Below are 19,850 nucleotides of genomic sequence, written 5' to 3'. Positions count from 1 at the left end.
GCGTTTATAGAATAGAATGTTAGTAAGTTTGTACTCATTTACATAAAGCTATATTTGCTAAATTACCCCTGGTCCTTTACATTTCTCTTCCTGTTTGAGTTTCTCCTGGCCTCCCGAATGAAGCCGTCCAGATTTGTCTGATTTTCGTCTGGGTTCTTATTTTTCGGAAGTGAGGTACTTCTGAGTCTTTTTGTAAGTTTTGATGTTATCCTACCCAGAATCTGTCCTAGCCGGTTTTCGCCCGGCCATTTTTTCCGGATTCGTATGGAGGGTAGCATCTGGATATAGCCCGGTTCCCCAGAATATATCGTTAGTTGCTTCGGCGAATAGTGTTTTAGCATCTGAATTTTCCAGTTTCTCGCGAAGTTCCGGTACCTGAGTAGCTTTAGCATGTATGATCTCCTCCATTACCGTTTCTTTTTGATCTTGCCACTTTTCTGGGATCTTCACTTTATCTCCTATTCTCTTAGCCTCAAGAGCTGTGGGAGCAACGCGGATGTTTTCGGTAGCGTTGAAGTCTCCAGATCGAATAGCTTTCGTAAGCTGGTAGGCGTGCTCAGCTGATTTGTGGGTTTCCCCGAAGACCTTAACATCACAGGGAAAGAAATTGGATAGGGGGTTTTCTTTTCCTTGAAACACCACTAATCCATCAGCAGGTTCGCTATAGTGCTCACAATCTTTTGATCCCGGCTTATGTCCAGTTTGTTTGCATACACGACAAGACTGATTCTGATGATGAGAGATGACAACAAAAATGATAACAAGATGAATTACCGGTAACAACAATGAGAGAAAATGGGAATAATGAACATGAAATTGAAACAACAAACTCCATCAAAGGAAAAATATATAATATGAAATATCTATACAAAAATAATCTCAAAAATATGAATACTTTATCAAAAAGCACCAAAATAAATTAAATTGGAAAATATAAATATTTTCAAGAAATAAATAAATAATTTTCCTAGTTCTCCTAAATTCAAGTTTTAGTTCAAAAATACTTCAAAATATCTAATTAATTTTTAGAAGAAAGATAATCCAAAAATATTTACTTTAAATAAGAAATTTAATTGGTTTCCAAAAATGAATTTTTTAGGAAATAAATTCCGAATGAGTCAAGGACTCAGTTATCAAAATACGTTTCAAAGTGAAAGTAGCAGAGAAAAGGTGAGGTGCTGAAACAGTACCTGTACTGAGTGTTCTGCCGGACGACTCCAGTAAGAAAAGGACAAGACAGCCCTTTTATACTTTATTGAACAATAGAAAATCAATGAATCGATAAGTTTATATCAAACTGAACTATTGGATTCACATAACGCCGATTAGCTAATCAGAGCGGACTTTACAAAGGTATGTGAATACACAATACAGGAAGTGACAAATATTGTTTACAAATGGAGAACCGGGTAAGATGTGTTTGACTTCGCGTTGTGTTTAAGTTAGATATGATTTATTAGCACCAAATTAATTAAGTGTAAACCAATAATTATTAAGTATAAAGATGTAAAGTTAATTGAGGTAAGTAATTTGGCTGAACAAAAACCAGTTTTCCTACATTTTACTAGCTTCGCCATCGCCATACCAACAAGAAAAACAACAGCTAGAACTACAGCAGAAGTATTTTTCAACAACTTTATTGTTCACTATGGACTCCCCAAACGTATTCATTCTGATCAAGGCGCAAATTTCGAGAGTAAACTCATCAAGGAATTATGTCAACTTTTTGGAATTTCTAAATCAAGGACTACACCATATCACCCCATGGGAAATCGACTATGTGAACGTTTCAACAGAACTTAAGTCAATATGTTGGGATCTTTAGAACAATAGAGGAGAGCAGACTGGAAATCTTACATAGCTCCTATTGTACACGCTTATAATTGCATGAAACAGGAAACTACCAAATTTTCGCCTTATCATCTTATGTTCGGAAGGGAACCAAATCTGCCCATAGATATTGATTTTGGATTGCATCAAGAAAATCAGAAATCATCAACTCTCACAAAATACATTTACAACATGAAAGAAGGAAATCTTACCAGTTGGCATCAGAACTGCAAGAAAATCTGAACAAAGGCAAAAAGATAACTATGATCTTAGATCCAGAGGAGCTGTGATAGAGGTCGGCGATAGAGTCCTGGTGAAGATAGTTGCATATGAAGGCCGACACAAACTCGCAGACAAGTGGGAGGAAGAACCGTATTTGGTGATTAGTCAACCTAACCAAGGGATTTCTTTCTAGAAAGTCTAAAGGGAAGATGGAGTTGGTAAACTAAGGATACTGCATAGAAACCTACTCTTGCCCATTAGACCAAAGATAGATTCCAAAGAAAAGGAGAAAGTTCCAGCAATGCGGGCACCCACACCAAAGTCAAGGACTAGGCAGAATAAGAGGGAAAACGGGGACAGACAGTCCATTGTCGATACCCAGTCAGATACAGATGATGAAGAAGCAGTCATTATAACAATACCAGGTGGAACACAACGTCATCACATTGATGCCCCTAATATTGTGTTGCCTGAAGTGGAGACAGAAAGTGATATTGTGGATGAAGATCTCCAAACAGTTGGGGACGCCCATCAGATTGGAGAAGATGTATTGCAATAGAATACAGATGATGAGAATGCTATGGAACCTGCACCACAAGCAGATGATCAAGAATCTGAAGCTGAACCAGCAGCTGTTATTGAACAGGAAGGTAAAGATGAACCTGGAGCTGAACAGGAAGATAAAGTTGAACCAACAGGATGAGCTGGATTAACGGACGAACCTGAACCAGAATTGGACAACATAAGTTCACCTGTTGCTGCTCCCCGCAGATCAACCAAGGCTAGAAGAAAACCAGATTGGTTGAGAAGTGGAAACTTTGTACGGTTACAACAAGCCACTATTGATCCGCATTGGACTGGGAAAGTAACATTATTGCAGAACATCTTGCAGGACGAGCGTTGTCAAGGACTGGAACGAAGGTGAGATTTTAAAAACTTTACTCGATATTGTAAAGAAAACTTAAATTTGTAAATTTCAGTATGATTTTAATATGGTTTTTAATTTCAATATGATTTACATTCTTCGTATGAGAATGACGAAGACGTCATTTTTCGTAGGAGGGGAAGAATGTAGCAGTGTGTTTTTAATTGTGTATATCATATATCATACAATATTGAATAAATACCAGTATTATTGATATAAATGAAATTGAATAAGATTTTCTAGTTTAATATAAAACTTAGATCCACCCCTTTACATATACTTGTGAGCGATAAAGTTCAAGGTCATTTTCTTGGGGTTCTGTCTATTTATTGGTTGTGGTTCTTAGTTGTTCTCAGTTGCTTTAATTAGACTACTCAGAGGTTTTGGCCAGGTTGGCAGTGTGTTGAAATCAGAGTTATTTAGACAAAGAATTTAAAGACTTTTTGACTTGAGACCTTTAGACCAGACCTGGCAGTAAGTATTTACTTTATTAACATTCTCTATATATTTATAATACGTTTATTTAGCTAATATCACTGTTTGAAAGAAGAGTGAAAGTTTAAATAATGAATTAAAACTTAATCTTCAGTATTTCATCTCAGAGATTATATTTATTTGAATAATGAGTATTGTATTATGTATAGTACAGTTCATAGTATTTCTTATTGGATAGGTAAGCTGAAGCATCCAGTAGTATATTTTGGTGTTTGTATGGAATGGGCCTTGTCCCATAGAGAGGTAATAAGCATATGTTACCTTTTGTATATTTTAAAGTTGTAATATTATATCATTACATTAATTGAGATGTGATTGTAGAATATGTGTGTAAAGTGCAATACTCCACATTTTGCAATGTATGGAATCAATGTGTTCCGCATATACGAATTGCAAAACCTAGAGACGATGTATGTGCCACCTGTGAGAAGCTACGGAAAAGCATTTTTTCTGAGGAAGAAAAGTTGGTTGCAACAAGGAAGATGCAGGACCACATCATACAAGCAAAGAGGAACATTTACAATGAATGTGTAAAAAGGTCCCGTGACACATATCGCTTATGAACAAGTTCGTCCACTATACTTTTGATTTCAGTCAAAATGTTTGTATTCCTCACCATGCACGACAAATGGGCCCACTGTACTTTCAGACTCATCGAAAAGTCCATATATTTGGTGTCCGCAGTGATGGAGAATCTAAGCAACTGAATTTTTTGATTAATAAGGATGAAACTATCTGACCAGATGGGGCAAATGTGCATGGTCCAGATTCGGTGATTTCTATGCTTGACTGGGCCTTAGGAAACCATAATTTGGGGGAAGTGTCATGTACCATCCATGCTCAACAGCTGTGGTCAGAATAAAAATCAATATGTGCTTGGATACTTTATGTGGCGAGTCATGACGAAACAACACAACGCCATAGAGTTTAAAATGCAAATTCCTGGCCATGCGCGATGCCTCATCGATGGAGGATTTGCTTTTATTAAAAAGTTATACAGGCGTTGTGATTGTGATGGTATTGGCCAACTTGAAGATGTTGTGAACAAATCTTCCTCTACGAACACAGCTGTGAGATACCCAGCATGGCAATGGAGATCATGGAGAGCTTCCCATAGTCAGTTTTTCAAAGCAATGACGGGTATACGACAGTACCAACACTTTTCCTTCAATTCTGAAGAACTCGGCATTGTTACAGTGAAGAAGACCAGTGAAGGGAACGAAGAAAAGATCTCAATTCTAAAAGACAAGGATTTTCAGTTTACAGAAATTAGAAGACCAGATGTTCTCCCCGCAAGTGGACTTTCTGAATCTCGGCTGCGATACCTATTCTCGCATGTGAGACCATATGTGCGACCACCATTTCAGAACGAAACTTGCCCTAGTCCATTTCCCTAATAGAGTGGAATTAAATGTATAGATATAGTATGAATGATTTTATTGATTTGAACCCTGTCATTATTGTGAATTTTCAAAACAAAAAAAGATGAATAATTACAATTATAACATTGTTTACATACAGATTGAGATTTAAATGAAACTGAAAATGTCTTCTTCTTATTCTTTTTTTGATAGCCTAAAAGTTTAGCATATGTAATAATCAAAGAAGAATTAAAAAAAATATATAGATACATATGTATTTATTTTGATAGTTAATTCGTATAAGTAAAACTTAAAATTTTTCCGTAAATCAATCCTGAATTAAAGAAAATTCTTACGCAACGTTAGATTTACGTTAGAATGACGTTACGCCGTTTCATGGGTTTGGACACATTATAAATGACGTCATTCAGTCGCCTGTAACTTGGTTACTATTAGGATTTAAACAACCAAACTTGGTTATATTATTTTTCAGATCAGTGCCACTAATTTCCAGTGAAAAACTCATTTTCATTAAAAATGTCATTAAGACCCCTTTTTCCAGAGAGCGGTCCATATATCGATTTATAGAATCATAGAAAAGGAAAGCCCTATAAAACTTACTTATACATGTTTATCATATCATTCATTTAAAGAATATAAAATAGATAAACTGATAAATTATAGAAAATTATCATATAAATATTATTTATTATATTCTTCCTGTAAAATAAAAATGAAATTTATATGCAAAATTAATGTAAATTTTATAATGAAGACTACGTTGTAGTTTTCAAAGATTAGTATTATAATTTGAAAAATAAGTATGTTTACCCAGAAATATTAAATGCTGTATGATTAAGTTCAATAAACTTACTTCTTCTTGGTGTTCTATTTGCACCAGCGCAACAAACTCGTCACCTTTGTTCTGTCTCAGGAAAGCACACTTCGGAAACCATCTGGCATGTTCTGTCCATGGATCATCCCCTGGTTCCCAGTTCCGTAGTCCTCCCCCGCAAAAGAAGCATCGGGTATAATCCCCATACCCTGCATACAGAAACCCGGCTGTAGCGAGGTCACGTGGTGTTTGCGTCAAACTAGTGGGCCAGTCTTTATAAGAGCTCACTCTTGTTGCCAGCACTGCATATGCAGGATATTTTGGCCGTTGAAAGTTTATTCCGAGTGGATCTAAATCAAATTCATTTATCTTTTCTTGTATGTTTCTTGATCTTGAGTGAACTGTGTTCGCTTCAGTTTTTGTTGAGTTTCTGTGTTCATCTGTCTTTTTTGGCAGGGCATTAGCTCCATTTTCTGATGATGGTTTTGATGATGAGGCTTGGGAGCTACCATTTAACAATGCTGACCCAGGGGTGTTTGTTGTGTTGAAAGAACCACTGGAAATGACGGTTGCATTGTCTCTGTATGGTGGTGCCGACTCTGGTAATGTAACCGATGCATTGTTATTTACATTTTCTAAACATCTATCCCTTTGAGCACCTTCATTATTGGCATTAGTTTGGTTTGTATTATTCAAAGAGGTTCCATTTGGAACATTTCTAGACTGAGAAGGGTTTTCTATATGTTGATCTGTACTAGCACCATTCGGAATATCTCCTATTGGAACATTATTAGAAGGACCTGCTTTTAGCAGTGGACAATTTGGTGAAATCTGGCGGTGAATTTCTCGTGGACAATCGTCTCCTCTCCATCTGCTCCTCTCAAATCCGCACGCAAAGCAGACAACACGGTCACCATCGCCAGTAAAATAAAAGCCCTCCTTAGCGAGTTTAATTGTCGAAACATAACCGGAAGCAGGGAAGTTCAGGAAAGTTTGTAGGCGCACAAGCTCTAGATTATTCTCAAAGGTATACGTGGCGTTTGATAAATTATATGTGAGACGACCTGAAATGGGTGAACGTAGAGTGTAACCATAGAGACGAGAAGTATATATGTGAAAAACAGTAAGCCACCAGATTAGGATTAATTCGTTTGTTTGTTTTTTAAGAGAAAATATACCTTTTTACACGATTCAGTTATATTTAAAAACCTCATTTCTTACATCGAGCATATTTTATGAAACAAAAAAATATGTCTTATACTACATATATAACGAAATATTATATTATTGTATTATTTGATGAATGAAACCTCATATGCAAATAAAACATTCAACGTATTTATGTAAATGAAATACTCCTTTAGCTTACAGACCGACACATATACTCAAAGTAAAATCTGACCTGCAACGCTCATATTTTCATTTTAGGTCAGGTATAAATTGATAATAAAGCGAATCTTACCTGACTTAGGAGACTTCCATTCACTATACGGATCAACCTCTGCAAGAAGTAAAACATTAATATTATTAAGTGCATAATACGCAATTTTTAAAATACCGGTAATTTTGCTATAGTTTTCTTTCAAATTACATAGTTTTTATATTGTTATCCGCCAAAACAAGTTTGAAAGATTGAGAGTTTTTGTGTTCTCAAGTTTTGGTAAAACCTTTTTGGAAAATAATTTGATCAAAGTTAAATTTACATTACCAGAGTATGCTTTTTTGAATATTGACAATCATCATCTTGTTTTTCATAAGTGTATTTTAAATTTTAAACCTTAGTCTCCTACTGTTACCACACAAGACCCCAGAGTTCAATACTTATGCAAAAAAGTAGTTGGTTCTATTTAAATATAGCTAATCAAGGATCCGTTGATATACAGATAAAGATTAAAGAAATTCATATCGTGTTCCAACTTTTTGCTTGGATCCTGACTTACAGAAACTTGCATTTATAGTATCTGCGCAAGGGGAATAAGGAAGCATACAAAATATTCTACCTTGACTAAATCAGTGCTACATTATAACGTCATAGTAAGCGAGATTACGTCAATTTTAAAACGTAAGTTTTCGTAATATTGGTTTTTAGAGATATTATTTAACTGTAGAAAATGAATAGAAACGTGTAAACATTAACAAAAATAAAATGCTCTTATTTTGTAATGTTGTATTCTGTCATTTTGATTAAAATCTACCACCGATGACGTCAAATGTGTACATCAAGTAACTTGGGAATTGATCATGCCGTGTAAAGAGAATTTGGCTAATACTGCATGTACAACGATATGTTAAATGGAGTTTAGTAGCAAATATTGTTAATATTTTGTGATATTCATATGGAGTTTAGTTAATAAAACAGGTATGCTAATTTATTTTCATCGATTTTATTCTCTATCGAAGACAGTCAGCTATATACGTATACCGGACGATCTTTCCTTTGTCATTTGTAACAAAAATAATGCAACAGAACAACAATAAGCTCGATATTTCAAAACATTATATTTGTACAAATGGAACGTTTGCCTCCTAAAATACTTGGAAAGTGATGCTAGAATCCCGAGTTATGCATGGTTTTATGAAAAATCAGGGTTCATATGTGAAAAAAAATCAAAACATTGGGTAAGGTTTCGTTCGATTGTGTGCAATAATTATTTTACTGACGGGTCAGTTGGATTCTAGCAGCACTTTTTAGGCAAAAAATATGTTTTTCAACAACATTATTTACTCAAAGAAATTATCAAACTCCGGGGTATTGTTGTACTGATAGCTTTTTTATTAAGGAAAATTTCGCTATTAATAGAAGTCACGTGATGCCGTGGTGGTGGTGCACGTCATTGCTTTAGACACTCTTTCATCTTTATGCATTAGATAATATTAGTTCACGTTTATCAGTGGTTTTGGTAAATTATCAAACTTGATTTTCTTTAAAAAGTCTAAATTTCCCGAAAATTGACTTATATGCTTCCTTATCATACCCCCGTGCTTAGGATATTTCCGTATGAATAAAAATAAGTGTGTCTCGATCTGCTTTTTTCGTCATTTTCTTTGTATTTGTATGTAACATAGCAGAATTTGCATATATATAAGTTTAAAATTATGTTTTTATTTTTATGCATATATAATTATGAAATAAAGGAAGATAAATAAAGAGCTGTACGAATATATGAAATAAAAAAGTTATTTTTCAATTTTGTTGTATTAATTATTTTCCCGCTAAAACTCTGTTGAGCGATTGGTTTAGAAGTGTCACATGACTTGGGACCATAGACAGGTTTTGAGTTTCTTTAGGGTGTTACTCACTTTTGTCCCATGCTGTTTTGCCAGCAGGTTGTGTACATTCTAGTTTTTGAGTTAAATTGACTTTAAATTTTTAGGCATGGTATGTTTGAGTCTTTGTTGGGTTTTTATCTTTCAAGCTTGAGCATTGCTTCAGGATAACATTTTGCATTTGTATTTTTCCAGTGGTTAAAAACTTGCATGTTTAATTTCTTTATGAATATAAGTTCATGACATTTAAAACAGAGAAATTTGAGAATAATAATTTTTATTAATTTTTTGAATGAATCCTAGTATCCATTATATTTTTTGAATTGTATAAAACAGGAAATTTGTTAATTTTTGGCATTTTGAGATGCCCCCTCTGGAAACAAGAAGGTAGAATTTTGTGTTTCTGGCATATGATGTACAATATAGTTTTATGCATCATACAGTTTATATAGTTTGAGCAAATAGTTTACGTAATATTTGTATAATTTGCTTTAAAATTTGACGCTACATAGAATCATGTGATATACAATGTAGTAAATATCTGTATTTTGAAACTTTTGAGTCTTTAAAAAATACCTTGACGGTACATTTTCCCTAAACCTGGCATGTACACTGAAGTCAATGTAAGTTATATAGTTACATGGTATAAAAATAAACAGATCCTCTGTCATAGGTTCACACAATAAAACCCTAGTCGACTCCCTTAAATTCCCAATACATGTTGCTTCCGAAGGAACGTATTTTTCTTTCTTTGAACCTAATGGTTTCTGAGAATTAAAAAAAAATGATATCATTATGTTTCAAACATTTCTTAAAAAATGCCTCTTTTAATTAAAAGAGGCATTTTTTAATTTGAGAAATTTGAATATTATCAAAAATTGTAGCAAGGGTAGCTATAATTGGCTCAATTGATTTCAAGAATCAGTCAATTTTTTATGCACCGGGATCGAAAGATCCGAGGCGTATATTGTTTTTGTCCTGTCTGTCTGTCTGTCTGTTTGTTTGCAAACTTTAACCTTCGTCATAAACCATGAATGGTTGAGACTTCATATTTAGTATGCATACTTCACTATTAAGCTCTTTCAAATGACATCAAGAGCGATGACCTTGTGACCCTGACTGTGACCTATATGCTAAAAATAGTTTTTTCCCTGCAAATTTAACCTTCGTCATAACTATTGAACTATAAAAGATAGAGACTTTATATTTGGTATGCATACACCACTGATTAGATCCTTTCATATGACAGCAAGGTCATTGACCTTGTGATATTGACTGTGTCCTATATGCTAAAAGAAGCGTTTTCGAATCTTCAGCATATCGTTTGAACCATGAAAGATAGAGACTTCATATTTGATATGCATACTTCACTAATTAATTTCTTTCGAATGACATCAAGATCGGCGACCTTGTGACCTTGACTATGGCCCATATGCTAAAAATGTTTTTTTTAACTTTGTTGCCGCCTGGCACATAGTGTTTCACAAACACATCTTGTTTTGTTTGCAGATGGACAGAGGTCATTCAGCTGTATCAAAACTGGCTTTTTTGAGATTTTTATAACATTGATATTTTTTTTTGCCGTTCCACATGACCTTGTAAATTATACTAATTTTATTCTCATCTTTTTATCCAAGAAAATGAAAAACGTGTAAATATTTTTTAAATAATCGCAGTTGTACAAATTGAGAGAATTCTATTATTATTATTATTTTTAATTTTTTATTCTTACCTTCGTTATGGCTGACTGAAAAATAAGAAGAAGGCAGGGTAAACATTTGATTTGCTGTATTTTTTAAAATTGATTTTTTACCAATATTGTATTGTAAAAAGTGCCTTTTTATCAGTAAGTTCTTTAGCTGTTGTAAAAAAGGCCCTGTCAACATATATTTTTTATTTATCTTATTTTTTGTTACCTTTTCTTCTTTTATATCCGCCAAAACATGGCTGAAAGATTGCCGACTTGGCGTTAAACAATATTCAATCAATCAATCTTCTTTTATGTAAATTTAATTTATAGAAAATTGAGACTTAATACGATATCATAATTTCGATAAGAAAGCCCTTTGTTGCAACAACTATTGAAATAAAGACCACTATTGAAATAATTATATCAATAGTGGTTGAGAGTCCATTTCAATAGCAAACATAGTTAGTAGCCACTATTGAAATACAACCGCTATTGAAATAATTATTTCAATAGTGGTTGAGAGTGCATTTCAATAACAAACATAGCTAATAACCATTATTGAAATATGACCACTATTGAAATAATTATTTCAATAGTGGTTGAGAGTGCATTTCAATAAGAAGCATAGGAAATAACCACTATTGAAATACGACCACTATTGAAATAATTGTTTCAATAGTGGATGAGATTCATTTCAATAACAAACATAGGTTGCAACCACTATTGAAACAATGTTCACTTTTGAAATAAAGATTTCAATATGGATTGAATTATTGATTTCAATAGAGCTTTAAACAATGAATCCAATATATATTGAAATAATTATTTTAAAAAGTTGCTGACGCAGGGAAACTCTTCTTTCAATACTAGTAGTAAATCAATAGTGGTTACCATTTAAGAAATATCATTTATTGAGTGTCATTGAGATATGACATGAAGTCGGTCACGTGATTAAGGGCGTTATAGTAGATTTGATCACGAACCGACTTCATGTCATATCCCATTGACACTCTAAAAATGATATCTTATTTCTTATATTTATATTTTTATTTCTATTCCCATTACAAAGACAAAATGCTCCATTTAGACTTTGTTATTGGATGCAACATAACGTATAAATACGACGTCATATGACGTCACAGTTAAGACTTTCCAAATGTCTTGTGCAGTTTGCTTTCCATACGCAAGAAAGTATGATCATGTGACCGACTGCATGTCATTTCAGTTTTTTAGTATTGTCATCTAAAAAAAGACATTGGCAAATATAACTAAATTAATATGAAATGCACTCTCACCCACTATTAAAAATATTTCAGTAGTACCCGTATTTCAATAGTTGTTGAAACCTATGGTTATTATATTGAAATGCTCTCTTACCAACTATTGAAATAATTATTTCTATAGTGGTCGAATTTCAATAGTGGTTACTTTTTTATGTTTGTTATTGAAATGCATTTTCACCCACTATTAAAATAATTATTTCAATAGTGGTCGTATTTCAATAGTGGTTACAAACTATGTTTTCTATTGAAATGCACTCTCACCCACTATTGATATTATTATTTCAATAGTGGTCGTATTTCAGTAGTGGTTACTAGCTTTGTTTCCTATTGAAATGCACTCTCAACCACTATTGATATAATTATTTCAATAGTGGTCGTTATTTCAATAGTAGTTGCAACAGCCCTTAATTGTTTAGTAAAAGTAATTGTAAAGAAAGAATCAGAAAAAAAGAACGAATACACAGTACTTTAGTTTAATTCTTTTGTAAATACATACATGTATTAGCCACATACTTATTTTTAGCGGAATTTCTTTGTATTTTCTCTTTTCCGACATCCTCCTTTTCCAGAAAATAATGGCAAGGACTAAGAGCAGTATCAATATTAGACAAAGTGTACTTCCTATGATCACTCCTACATCGCTTGATTCTTCATCTACAATACCGGTCTCTGTGGTCAACATGCTCATTGTATAATTGATTATGCCACCAACCGGTGTACTTGGGTTGTTAGGATTAATTTCTGTTCTGCAAATTGGAAAAAGATATAGATGATTTTCATATTCTATAATTTGGTAAAGACAGTTCTATTATTTCATTTATATTTGTAGTGGTTTTATTGTTACGAAAAATAGTCTGTAAATACTTGTTTATATGTTAATATATAAAATTCATGTCTTGTAAATGACATTTGTTTGTTAATTATATTTATTTATTAATTTTGATAATTCGATCAAATCGTCATAATCAAGATGATACATGTATTTTCATTGTTGGAGCCGAAAAGAAATATGCTTCGAATAAAACGAAAAACCAAAACCTAAGTATTATAGATTTATCAGAACATCAAGTGAGAGGTCTGTTCGAACAAGAGGAATCTGCATAAAAACATTGATTTTCAGTGTTGATTCTGCTGCAGGCTGGAACTAGACATGAGATAAAATTAATATTCTTTGTAAACAATATATTTGGTTTCTGATTCATGTAATACATACATTTGTATAAGTCGGTTCCTCTGAAGTTTTCTTCTGGACAACCGGCTTGAAAATGATTACAGCTAATCTGATCCAAGAGTCCATCTCCAAAAGTTTCCAAGCAATATCCTAAAAAAAAAAACCAAAAGTAATCAATGTCGATCATTTTAAGGAGTGAAGATTCTGTTAAGCGATCTTCTTAATTTAAGATACAGTTTTCTTAAATATGAAGCTCCAAACATACTGAATATGTTTTATATAAATTTAAGAAATTTCAAATATATATTACGCCTTTATCACATGAGTCCTTAAGTGCTAAACTGCTTAACTTTAACTTAAACGATTTCAAAAATTTTTAAAATTCAAAGAAACATCTTTTTTCTGAATTTTATATGGGAGTTGTCCAAAATATTCGTGGATAAGGACGTTTTTGTTAAAATAATTGGTTCTATACTCAACAAAAAAAGAAACGCATATTCAGATTTAAAATGATAATCTAAGTTTTCAGTTTAAACCTTAATTTTAAGTGATGTTAGAGTGTTTTGTGATAAAAATTAAATAAGTTCTATGTTCCAAATTGACAAGTGAAGTTGATGTCATTTTCGTCGCCTCTAAATTCTAGATGCATACGTCTTTACCAATCCATATGTACTTTGTGACCCCTCAGCGCTAGTGGATTGTACGCAATGTACGGACGCCATGCATGAGAACCAGCTCTTTTCAGACTTTTGCGAAGAATTTGTACATTTTATGCTGATTTCAGCAGTTTGTACAGTAGTTTCGAGTCGATTGCGCAGGTACTGATGGAGGATCTGACGGCCTTTTTGGGGGGCGAGTTCTAGATCTGTCATTTCTATTCCTAGCTGGTGGAGACGTACGTTTACATATAATTGCTGCACAGCCGATTGATGTACACCAAATGCAGTTGCAACTTGCAGTTACTGTACGTAGTTCCGGTTAGAATCATTGTTAGAGCCTTATTGCGTTCATCTTTGTTTAGGCGTGGCATTGCAGCATCAATTTTGCAATCAACGCAAAAATATGAAAATAGACCCCAAATTTACAAGAAATCATGCAAAACACTATTTTCATAAACATTATAAATCCAGGGAATAATTCAACAATTGGGGTTAAAAGGCCCATGATGTACTTTAGATAGATCACATGTATTTCATGTTAGAAAAGATAGTTGTTCCATATACTTTTACAAAATTTCTTTGATGAGTTAAAATTATGCTTTTTTGGTTGAGTATATATATATCAAAATATTTATTTTGCAAAACGAAGTCAGAAAGATTAAAATTTTATTGATGGAACTTATATTCTTGTAAAATAAGGGGTCTTTAAATGTCGCGGACTAGCTGTGCTCATGGACCAATCTGACGTTAGGCTAATTTCAGTATAACGTCCAACATTTGGATTTGAACACACACTACATTTTCATTATTATGTCATACTGCAAAGTGCTAGAAATACTTTTAAGTATAGATAATAATTCATCACATTTTTAAAATTCAAAACAGCACACGATTATTTAAAAGTGTCAACATAAACAACTTGTAAACACATGTTGCACATTCAAGTCTGATTTGCGCTAGATTTATAACAACGCCATGAGACGTTTCCATATGAGTGAAAAATTCTTGAGAGGGACGTTAAACAATAGCTGTTTTCAAATCCTCGTAGTGTCTTCGAATTTACATGCACACTTGAAAAATCGTATATACCTATCTCAAATTGATAAATTAAGTATATTATAATAACTTTGAATTGTTATGCATTTGAACCTTGGTCCTCTCCCACTATCTGCGACATTTGAAGAACCTGATTTTTACAAAAAAAATAAAGTAAAATCAATAAAAATGAAATTCATCTGACAACCCACATAGATCTGAATAATTAATGATTTCTATGGCAGATCAAACTCTGCAATATTCGATCTTTTCCGTCTGTATTATATTATGTTTTATCAGATATTTTACCATTTGTATTGTATAAGTTTTCATTTGTATTGTGTAACATTTGTATTCATTTGTATAGTTTTTCATCTGCATTGTATTTTTTTTTATTTTATTCGTATGATTTTCATTGCAATGCAAATGAAAAATTATACTGTAAAAATAAAAAAAATATATACAATACAAATGGAGAAAATCGAATTATGGGACGTTTGACAGGCCATTACTATATATATATTACAATATTACGTAATTGTGTAATTTCCAAATAATTTTTTCTTTACCCTTTTGATAAAACCCGACAATTTTGCTGTAACAGAATTCTACAAGAGCTGATCTGTCTTCGTTAGGGACACAGGTATACTGATTACGTCCATACTGGTCCTCACTACAGTTCAGTCTGGTGGCAGCTGAGATAAACTCTGTCTCATTGGTAGGACAGGAATCCACAACGTAACCAAACCCTCGATACGTCATATCTGGAATAATATGAGAACATGAGTTCCGTCTTTGCGTTCATGTATATTAATACGAGGAAATAAACATGGAGAGAGCACGTGTTATTAATACATTATAGTAGAAAATAAAATATTAAAGCGTAAAAAGATGTGGGGCAACAACAAATTCAAATGTTGAGTATTGTTTGTTTGTTTTGGCGTTTTGATAAACAACTTTTAAAAGGTGTGAATAGACGAAGGACCTATTACAATATTCAACTATTGTGAATCAAAAATTCAGATTAATATATCTCTTTTTAAAATACTTTGATACAATCTTGAAGTAATGAGGATTTCTTTAAATAGTTTTTGAGTATGAATGGTGTTCGTTGGTATACTTTTCTACGCGACAAGTCTGTGTGTAATTAGCATACCACTAAAAGTTACACAGTATAAAAAAACTAAATCAGGCATCTTTAGTTAATTGAAAATTAAAAAAAACAAACTTTTAGTTCGAATATTTTAGAATTAAGAAACCTCTTTTTTCACTGATGAATCTTCTCTTTACATGTAGGCAAATTTATTATTTAGTCATATATTTCTACAAAGTATTCCTTGATGCTCTGTTCATGTACATGCATAAATTTACATATATGGATTGAAGATGCAAATATGCATGTACTTGTAAAATTATTAAAAGATGGATATAGAAAGAACAAACGGTTTTCAATTTCAAAGTTCATTTAACAGGTCTGGACGATTTCTAAATATGGAAGTCAAGAACGATTACCGAAAGTTGCTATAAATGTACATCAAGTACACGTAATTATTTTTCTGTCCAATCAGAAATCCGCATTTTTACACACCCCAAAACTTATTTTAAAAGAACAAAAAGATAACACGTGCTTTTGGTTTTTTTTTCCTCAAAAAGATTTTTTTAACAAAAAATTTGTAGAAGTAAGATGGAAACTTTTGAAGAATAAGGTATTCCCCATATTTTTACCGTGAACAACCTTGACATTTTTATCTCGGTAAAGAAAAAATAATGTACGATAAAATGTATTCGTTTACAGAGGTATAGATTGCAACAGCAAGTTTTTATCTAGGTCAGTTATAACATTTACCAGAATGTATTAAATGATGGGAAATATAATTTTGCTTAGCCGTCCGATTTTCATCGATAATACTTAAATTCCATGTGTATAGATCAACTCACACAAGTGTTTATCGTATGGAGTATACACATAGGGTATATTCGATTAAGCGACACGAGTTACACGAGTCACTAGAGTTGTAAATAAAACAACCTATCTTCGACACGGGTGATCAACCCGTGTTACGCGAGTATACTCCTCAGTTTACCTGGAGTAACAGGTGAAAGAAATGGCGGGAAGTGAAGTCGCATTGTTAATGCTAAAACTGTTTCTGCATAAATATGTCAGTGTTTGTATTAGAAATTTACAACGTCAATGAAAAAAGTCTGCAATATAATTTTGACACCCCCTTTTTATTTTTTTTAGTTTTTAGGTCAACCTCTTTAATTACTGTTGTTTTATCATTGACCGTTTTTTTAACACTTTTTTTTAAATAAAGAAGTTAATCCAGCTTTTTTTTGTCTGCTTATAATTATTGCCCGAACCTCTAGATCCCCTTTTACAAATGAACTTAGACTAAAACCAAAAACTTATGTTGATTATAAATTTTTGAAAATTAACTGTTTCGGAAATTGTTACCATTAAACATTTTAAATTCTTTTCAAGAAGAATAAAATCGCAAATAATTTCTGGACTTTGTGATATGCACCTAAATACCGGTCTTAAGGCCTCCGAATCACAAAACATATTACCCCCCCCCAAAAAAAAAGAAAGAAAAGAAAAAAATTGTGATATACTAGTACTGCTCGGGGTAATTCGATGAAATCGCATATCCCTTGTAATAAATTTATTTTTATTTATTATCTATTTTGAATTCTTATTACTTTTTTGTTTATTTATTTTTGCTTGTCAAAAAATTCTGAGACTCAACATCTGTGAGATTTGATGCCCCCCCCCCCCCCTTTTGAAAAAAAATATTGGATGTCTGCGCTTACATTATCCCCTATAACTTTTTAAAAATTAATTTAGGTCCCCACTAACAAATTAATACTTTACTAATTCATTCCTACCATAGCTATATATTTTTGTCCCTGCACAAAGCCGTCCTAAGGAATTGGAAAGGTTTGATTTTTTTTATTATTTCTGTTGCCATGGGAACAGGGGTCCATAACAACTAATGAAATAATCACCGGTTTCAGTTTGCAGACGCATTCCTGCATGACTGTCAAAAAATTTTAAGATCATATTCCTGGCAAAACTATTTTTATGCATAAATAGAATGTCTGATCAAAAGGAGATTTATTCGCATTTTCGAACAAATATGGGGTTTTTTGGTAATCGAAAAAAAAAAGATGTTTGGACAAATATATTTTTCTAGAGTTTTGATATATCAAAAGGCACATTATAAATAACAAAATTCCACTGGAATCATATCTGTTGCAATTTGTTTGAAGTTTGGGTGTTTTTGAGTTGCTCTCACATTTGATCCTGTAATTATCTTAAAACTGAATTATTAATAATAATCATTTAAGTTCATAGGGTAATTAACACGACATATCTATGTTGCGATTGTTAAATCTATAAAAATAATTTTAGTGAATCAATTTGCATCTAATAGACAATTTTAAAATCAGGGGGCCCGTTTTACAAAAGAACTTACACCTAAGACCAAAATTAATTCTGCGATTTTATTCTTCTTGTAAAGATATAGAATGTTTTACAATGAAATCTTAGAAATATGGAGGCCGGGTCCCCAGAACCAACTGGTTCTTTGTTTACAATAAATGCTATAAGTATATAGAAATACATTTTCAGCCTTTAATTACTATCGAACATTTTCACGCGTTTAGTTGAAATATTGAACATTATTTTTACAGACTCAAAATTAGAATCCACAGCCATGTAAGACGATGAAAAACACATTAACTCAAGTTTTCTTTCCAACCGACGTCACATTTTTTGTAAAAGTATTTGTCTCTCACATCCTATGACTTGCACTATATAAATGAAAAATGTCAGCTATGGTACTTTTCTGACCAATTATTATACCCCGTGCAAAATGTTACCGGGGGGTGGGGGTGAGAAAGATAGAGAATACAAGCACGTAGCAGCTGGTGGAAGCGCTCCCCACACTTCTTTTTCCAAACATCTCTTTACGTGTAAAAAATCTTCATTGAAGGACCACCGATAGCTTCCTCCCTCTGTTTGTTACAATAAAGCCAATCAAGGGTCAAGTCGTCTTGTATGAATAACATTTGGTACTGAAGGAAGTGGGACCTACATCCCCTTCCTCCAAGTAAATTGGTGTTTCGGTTTTTTTTCTCTGGCTTGCCCCCCCCCCCCCCCTTTTAAACACGATGGCACGTCACAATTATATTTAATACTATTGACATGTATGTATGTGAAGACATTCTTATTCTACTTTTTTTAATTTAACAAGAGGAGGTATTGACTTGTTAAATAATATTGCAAGGATAAATAATCTATAAAATACACGTTGTATCCTTTGAAAATACATTTTGTTGAACAATCAATTCAGCTTTGAGGTCTTGTATTAAATTATCTGCTATTCTTTATTTGATAGTTGGATATTGTTTGTTAATCAGTTGTTTCTCCTGTTTAGACCAAAAATACTGGGAATATACTGTTTTCCCCGCCATATTTATAAAAACACTAAACAACTCGAGATGTTTTATTTAGATCACTAGAGTTCAATCAGTGAGCATGCGCATATTTAACACTAGTGCGACACGGGTTGTCTTAATCGAATACACTCATACAGTTTTGCATTATCACGGGTTTCATGAGCGCCGAATACTATAGCTATGCAGACTTTAAATGGGCATAAGGAAAGGCGTTTAACGTGGAGAAAAGAGAATCCTGTAATCATACATCAATGCGTTTTATCCCAATATCTTACCTCGCATATCAGAAACTGCATGGACTACTAGTATTCTGTAATAAACACTCAAAAATAATAAAGACTGTTTTCTTTTCGATAAGATTTTTATGGCAGGCTCTAAAAACTGAAAATTTACCGTATTTATATCATTTTTTAACTTACGTAAACTTTTAGGATTGTAAACTCGTAGAGACAGATTTTTTTTATCCCACTTAAAACGTATTCCAAGCTTTCAAGTCGTGTTTGTTCACGGTAGAATTGTCATAAATATTATATTTTTCCCAAATGCGCCTAAAATTTACAAAAAGTTTGTTCTAAAAAAATCTTTTGAGCAAAAAAACTTTAAAACCACGTATTTA

At 32.8% G+C, this 19,850-nt stretch overlaps 3 protein-coding genes across 3 annotated transcripts; all 3 read right to left on the bottom strand.

Annotated features, from left to right (window-relative positions):
• Positions 1 to 214: 214 nt before the first annotated feature.
• Positions 215 to 1,577, bottom strand: LOC134263598 (uncharacterized protein F44E2.8-like; the record flags this gene model as incomplete). Its single annotated transcript, XM_062745983.1, has 2 exons — positions 1,566 to 1,577; positions 215 to 729 (listed from the first exon to the last, which is right to left on the bottom strand). Coding segments are annotated over exons 1-2 (527 nt in total), but the record flags the coding sequence as incomplete, so codon positions are not given.
• A 4,046-nt stretch (positions 1,578 to 5,623) lies between these two features.
• On the bottom strand, positions 5,624 to 12,596 carry LOC134263597 (baculoviral IAP repeat-containing protein 3-like). Its single transcript, XM_062745982.1, has 3 exons — positions 12,527 to 12,596; positions 7,131 to 7,169; positions 5,624 to 6,732 (listed from the first exon to the last, which is right to left on the bottom strand). Exons 1-3 carry the CDS (start codon positions 12,594 to 12,596, stop codon positions 5,624 to 5,626), a joined length of 1,218 nt encoding a protein of 405 aa, XP_062601966.1.
• A 376-nt stretch (positions 12,597 to 12,972) lies between these two features.
• Positions 12,973 to 15,535, bottom strand: LOC134263596 (uncharacterized). Its single transcript, XM_062745980.1, has 2 exons — positions 15,343 to 15,535; positions 12,973 to 13,229 (listed from the first exon to the last, which is right to left on the bottom strand). Exons 1-2 carry the CDS (start codon positions 15,533 to 15,535, stop codon positions 12,973 to 12,975), a joined length of 450 nt encoding a protein of 149 aa, XP_062601964.1.
• Between the last annotated feature and the right edge of the window lie 4,315 nt (positions 15,536 to 19,850).

The sequence above is a fragment of the Saccostrea cucullata genome, unplaced genomic scaffold (assembly GCF_032062105.1).
Source record: "Saccostrea cucullata isolate Sc308-1 unplaced genomic scaffold, CSIRO_AGI_Scuc_v1 ctg1737, whole genome shotgun sequence".
NCBI classification, from domain to species: domain Eukaryota; kingdom Metazoa; phylum Mollusca; class Bivalvia; order Ostreida; family Ostreidae; genus Saccostrea; species Saccostrea cuccullata.
Note: the sequence above shows the minus strand (reverse complement) of the source record. Positions and strands in the feature narration are given on the sequence as shown.

Coding starts and splice junctions, on each gene's coding strand:
- LOC134263597 (XM_062745982.1), bottom strand. CDS start 12,596: ATGAGCATGTTGACCACAGAGACCGGTATTGTAGATGAAGAATCAAGC. Junction 7,170..12,526: donor TGTAGGAGTGATCATAGGAA/GTACACTTTGTC, acceptor TACTTCTTGCAG/AGGTTGATCCGTATAGTGAA. Junction 6,733..7,130: donor ATGGAAGTCTCCTAAGTCAG/GTAAGATTCGCT, acceptor CACCCATTTCAG/GTCGTCTCACATATAATTTA.
- LOC134263596 (XM_062745980.1), bottom strand. CDS start 15,535: ATGACGTATCGAGGGTTTGGTTACGTTGTGGATTCCTGTCCTACCAAT. Junction 13,230..15,342: donor TGTCGGGTTTTATCAAAAGG/GTAAAGAAAAAA, acceptor TTTTTTTTTTAG/GATATTGCTTGGAAACTTTT.